The 5,681-nt window shown below is 46.4% G+C and overlaps 1 protein-coding gene across 2 annotated transcripts; it reads right to left on the reverse strand.

The window, feature by feature from the left end:
- Positions 1-229: 229 nt before the first annotated feature.
- Positions 230-5,115, reverse strand: LOC115896070 (transducin-like enhancer protein 4). 2 transcript variants are annotated; one of them, XM_030926527.1, is made up of 4 exons: positions 4,219-5,115; positions 3,243-3,340; positions 2,094-2,157; positions 230-923 (listed from the first exon to the last, which is right to left on the reverse strand). In XM_030926527.1, the coding sequence occupies exons 1-4, from the start codon at positions 4,261-4,263 to the stop codon at positions 825-827; spliced, it is 306 nt and encodes a 101-aa protein (XP_030782387.1). In that variant the 5' UTR covers positions 4,264-5,115; the 3' UTR covers positions 230-824. The 2 variants fall into 2 exon arrangements, with proteins under 2 accessions (XP_030782387.1, XP_030782388.1); XM_030926528.1 differs by lacking the exon at positions 4,219-5,115 and adding an exon at positions 3,666-3,845.
- Between the last annotated feature and the right edge of the window lie 566 nt (positions 5,116-5,681).

Here is a 5,681-nt window from a genome sequence, read left to right on the forward strand (position 1 = left end):
GATCACCAAAAATAAATATTTCCTAGAGGAATTATTATTGCCAAACAACATTTTATATATATGTATGTATATTTGTGTGTGTGTGTGTGTGTGTATATATATATATATATACGTGCTATTATTCTTCTGTCTAGGAAATTTAAGCCAAACCATTTTATTATTCAGTCTCCTGCACAAAAAGAAGGCTGTTTGAGTCATATCTCTCAGTGCTTTCTGATTAATCATTATCTTTTTTTTTTTTTTTTTTTTTTTTTGCTACTGAACTAATTGCTAGATTTTAAGACCAATGTTGAACCTTATCACATCCTCCTGTCAGGCTCATTTACTCTGTACAAATTTTGGAAGCAACGGTTATAGTTCTTGGTAAGACCCAAGTAAGTAGCCTCAGGGGACCAGTACAAGGATTTTACATCAATTTCCTTTGTAGCTCCACAGATTTCACTTTCATCCTCCCAGCTCACCCTCTATCCATTCTTTCACATCAAGCCTACGAAGGCGCCACACAATTTAATTTCACTTTTTAATATTTTCCAAGAAAAGCTCTTTCACAAGACAAGTTTGCAATGCCCAGAATACATAAAGCAACTCTTTCAGAATAACAAGAGGATTTTAAAATTTAGCATCCTGCTTTTGAAAGTGTACAAAGTTTAATATGTATTGACTTTTTAAAATAACATTTTTAAATTATAAAAATTAGGATAATATGAAAGAAAGATGGGGAGCCACACATGAAAAAACAGCATTTTCTTCACTACCCAGTTTTTTAAACACAGGTAGCCACAACGGCTTGCAGAATAAAACTGCAAAAACATACAATTTTCTTTTCAAAGTATACCAGTATTACTGTCATTTAAAATGGTTATAAAAAAATAACTTACCTGCTTGTGCATTTCTATATTCAACCCATAGGACATTTCATAATACTGTCAAAGAAGGAAAAGCAATTAAATGCGTGACTTTCATCAAACAATCTCCCTAGTTTGTTCAAAATGCCCCAAGTAAATCTGAAACAAACATAAAAGTCTCACCTAAACCAATATCTTCATATAACCTACGCCAATAAATCAACAACCCATCGCTATCTTTAACCACCTTAAGACACAAATTCAAAGAGAATACTCACAAAACTAAGAAAAATTAAATTCAAACACAGCATTCTTAACATCTCCAGTTGTCTTTATACATCCCAAGCAGATGCATCAAAAAAGTCTGATGAAAATTTGGTATCCTACGGATTCTTAATTCCTAGGCACAGCAGGCAAGTTAACAGCAAAGAATGTCTCATACAAACGCTGATGTTTTGAAAGGAAGGTTGGAAAAGGTGATGCTACTTAAGAGTTTGATTTCTGATTTGTTAGTATACTGCTCATATTCACATATTTAAAGCAAAAAAGCTAGATAGAAAAATAAATGAGTGGGTTATTCTGGAGCTTTCTTGGACAATCATAAAAATATGCTTCATGATACTTCTGTAAAGGCAGATCTGGTTTTTTGAATGTGTAGTATAACTGGCATAGAAATTCTGGCAGAATAAATCAGTTATACAGGAGACTACAACATTCCTCAAACCAATATAACACTACAGAAATTGAAAACACGCAAATATAAACGTAATAGCAACATAAAGAGAAAAAAATTTGAAAAATGGTCTGCTGTCTTTCCTTATCCATCACTCCTTTTCAAAGAAATAAGACATTAAAATGTTAACAGCATACAGAAAAACTGGCTAAAGTTGTTTGGAGCAAGAGCAATAAAACAACAAAGAAAACCACTAACACAGAAACATTTTTGCTTGTGACTAAACAAAACAAACAAACGAGGTTTTGTTTTATTTTTTTTCTATCTGTAAAAAGAAAACACAGAAAATTATACCCCATGTGGCTGAACTTTCTGAAAATTCCAATCAAAGCCAGTTGTCAAAGGCAGGTAATAACATTCTAGAATTACAGGTTGCTAACAGACACATTCCCACAACTTCAACTGCACTGGCAGGGTGACTGATCTATCTTGCAGCCTCCAGCAATTTAAACGTATTCTTGTTTTTGGTATTCCAAACTAATAGGCACTTTGAATCTGTGACATGGTTTTCTTACCATGACATAATGCCGCTGCATCTCTGTCTTCTCACTGGCGAGTTTCTCACATTCCAGCTTCAGACTGTTCAAGACATAAGATACTCTAAGTACAATGATCTTAACTTACATCCTTCAACTTTTAAACACATATTTTAAATCTCACTTAAAAACAACTAAATCAACAATCTTAAATAAATACCCCCATCATTATGGAAAGGGAAGTTCAGGAAGGGGGTCACTGGAACCAGTCTGGACTTGCCCCTTCAATAAGGATCGTATACGTGGTTTTTGTTTTTAGGATTTTTTTTTTAATTAAGTTTTAAGGAAACAAATCCTCTAATCAGTTTAATTCAGGAACTTCCTCCAGAATTGAATATTCACTTAATAAAACAAACACGAAAATAAACCTCAATAATGACTGCACATACAAGCACAAATAAGTCCTCCAAAATGTCACAAGGGAGTTTCTTTAATGTTCTACAAACAGATTAATGGAAATACGAATCAAGCATGTCTTATGAATGATGTCTTGTTTTTTTCCCTCCAAAACACACAGACAAGTGGAATACCACCACCCAGGGGCAAAGTGTCAATCGGGTTCAGTGGCTTGTTTTGGTTCTTGTATTTATGAAATAAGAATTAGGCATCATTAAAAAGCCAGCCAAAGAAAAATGTCTCAAAGGCACCCTAAGTCTAAAAATCGTCTATAAGATGAAAACATTTTTTTCAGCATAAAAGTAATGAAATCGCCCACTCCGACTTCCCTGGGCTCTCAGCTCTTCAGTGGAATGGCAGAAAGAAGTGAGAAGGAACCAAGTCCGGAGTAATAAAGAACCAAGGATGTCAAAAGGCCTCAGAATCTCCCCAACCTTTCATTCTCCTGGCCCCAATAAATCAATATCGAAAGTTTGGCCTCAGCGTTTTCCAAGTCTCCCCAGTTTCGATTGTTCTGCCTTCTTTTTATTTAGGGTAGAAAAAAGAAATGTTTAATTTATTTACACCTGCCTAAGGAAGGAGGCCTTGATTTGCCCTTTCTGCCCACCGAGAAAAAAAAATAATAATACCTTTGTGACGCCCCCACAAAAAAGGAGGAGGGTGTTTGTGTGTATTTGTGGGGGAGACAAGAGCTAAGCAAACAGGAGGATCAGCTAAAGTCAATATCGTTACCTGTGGTATTGAGCCTGTAAAAACTGAAACTCTTCCTTAATCCGATCACAGGATTCGGAAATTGTAAATTTAAAGGGTTGAGCAGGCTGATGCGGTGCCTGAAGAACAACAATAAAATATTTAATTAGCCCACATCACAGGCGAAGCAGGGAGACGGAGAAAACATACCACGCGGCGTTAGCGGGGAGTTGGGGGGGTCATCGCGCACGCAAGCAAAGAGCGATTAAAACTCTCCTCCCGCAACCCTCCTCGCGCCCAACAGCCCAGACAGGGGCTGGTTTCGAGGTGGTCCCGGGCCTCCGCGTACTCCCGCCCGCAGCCCTCCCTCCGCGCCCCGGACCCCAAGGGTTCGAGCCCCATCTCCCCTCCCCGGCCAAAGACAGGCGCCCAGGGACCCGCGCGCCGCCCCCACTCCCTCCTCACCCGGAATCGAAACTGGCCCGTCGGGGGTACCCGCGCCATGGCGTCGGGCTGCGGTCAGGCCGGGGAAGGAGGGGGGCGGCAGCCACCCTCTCGGCTCGTTCTTTCGCTCGCTCGCTCGCTCGCCCCGCGGGCCCGCGGCGCGAGGGGCCGGCGCCCCGCACTTCCGAGCCGCAGCCAGCCCAGCAGCGCCGCCGCCGAGGGCGCCCTCCCCGCCCGGGCGCGGAGTCGCGCCTCCTTCATCGCTCGCCGCCCCCCCCCCCCCCCCCCCGAGGAGTCGCGGCGCGGGGACCGCAAACGGCTCGGCGCGGCTTCCAGGGGCTTCAAAGACAACAATAAGAAAATGGCTACAACTCAATTGCCTCTCCGCACCCCCTCCGAGGGCCACCACGCCGGGGGTTGGGGGTGATGGCTGGCGGGCGGCTCCCGACGCGGGGCGCCGATTTCGGGCGGCTCTCCACGCCCCTCCGGCCAAAAGACACAACTCGGTGCGCAGGGGGCGACGCGAGGAATCCCCCAGCGCCCGGCGAGCCCGCGCCCCGCTGCCCGCACTCACCGGGTGTCTGGTCTGCGGGTACATCTTGCTCAGGTCGCGAATCATCCAAGCCGATTTAGTTGGCTGCGCTCGGCAGAGGCGCGCGGCTCATTGGCTTTAATGGCCCCGAGGAGGAGGCGGCCGCGGCGGCAGAGGCGGCCGGCTCGGTCTGAGGGGCGGCTCGGGCGGTCCCGGCCCCCGCCGGGTCTCGCGTGACACGGGCGGCAGGAACGCGCGGCGGCGGCTGGGTGCCGGCAGCCGGGCCGCTCCGCATTCCCCGCGGGCGTCACTGGCCCGCCGCGGGCATTGTCCGGCGCGCGTCTCCCGAGGCAACGCTCCGACGTTCAGCTCCGCCGAGGCGCACCCGCCGAGCCCGGCGCCGCGGCCGCCGCTCACCCAGCCGGGAAAGTGCGAGCTCCGCGCCCCACCGCCCGCCGGCAGCGCCGCTCGCTCGCTCTGCGTCCCACTCCAAACTTTTTTATTTGTCTTTTAATTGGTTGTTATTCCTCCGAATGAATGATCTTTCTTCTTCCCTAAAAGCAAACACAAACTCCTTTGGTTCGGAAGAGGTCTCGGCGGTGCTTTTTGGTTTCTCTGGAGATTTTTTTCACTTCACAGCAACGATCTTTTAAAAGGCACCTTTTAGCTTCTTTTACCACATCTCATTTCCTTATTTTTCTTCCTTCCTGTTTTCTTGTCTTTTTTTTAACCCCAAATTGAAGGGGATTATAAAAATAAAAGAGTGAAAACGCTTGCGGCTTTTTTTTTTTTTTAATTCTCTCTCCTTTCAAACTCTGCGAACACCACCTCAAAATAATATACAAGTGTGTGAGAAATGGGGAAGAAAGCAGCCAACAACCCAAACACCCGCTCAGAACAGCTCTAACAACACGCTCTGTGTAGGTGACTTCTTTGACCAAATTTAGCAGCAGCTAATCATTAACATTCTGATACATATTCACAATCTTCAGCGGAGGGGGCCGTGGAGCATCGCGGGAGATGTAGTCCGCCCCGGGCGACCCTGCCTGAAAATACTGCCAGATTGACTACAATCACCGGCCCGCCACGCGAGCGCTCTGGGCGCTCTCCAAGCGCTCCGCCCACTCCCTTTGCGGTAGGCGTCTCCAGCAACCAATCAGAGGTGGGTGAACATTAATCGCCCTTCTGTGTTAGTGCCCATCATTTCACTGCTGACAAATGGCAAGCCAGCGGGGAGGAGCCAACCCAGCTGAAACCCACGTGGGGGCCGGGCGTCGCCTGTAGCTCCGACCAATTAACGAAGAGGAATGAGGTTGCGGAGGCGGGGCGGAGATGGCCCGCCCAAGGCGGAGCTTCGCCTTGGCTGACGTTCCTTAGCGCGAGCGTTCGAACCGGGGAAACATTTGTTCAGCTGTCAATCAAAGTAACGTGGGGCTGAGAGAATCCGCGGCTGCTGCTGTTGCTGCTGCCCTGGCTGCATCTTCAGAATTAGGTGTTGGTGGCGG

This window comes from Rhinopithecus roxellana, unplaced genomic scaffold (genome assembly GCF_007565055.1).
Source record: "Rhinopithecus roxellana isolate Shanxi Qingling unplaced genomic scaffold, ASM756505v1 contig4770, whole genome shotgun sequence".
Taxonomy (NCBI): domain Eukaryota; kingdom Metazoa; phylum Chordata; class Mammalia; order Primates; family Cercopithecidae; genus Rhinopithecus; species Rhinopithecus roxellana.

What these genes read in the sequence shown, in the direction of transcription:
- LOC115896070 (XM_030926527.1), bottom strand. Translation starts at nt 4,263, where the DNA reads ATGATTCGCGACCTGAGCAAGATGTACCCGCAGACCAGACACCCG. An exon ending in ACCCGCAGACCAGACACCCG is followed by an intron (nt 3,341 to 4,218) that starts GTGAGTGCGGGC and finishes GTTGTTCTTCAG; the next exon opens with GCACCGCATCAGCCTGCTCA. An exon ending in TTACAGGCTCAATACCACAG is followed by an intron (nt 2,158 to 3,242) that starts GTAACGATATTG and finishes TGTCTTGAACAG; the next exon opens with TCTGAAGCTGGAATGTGAGA.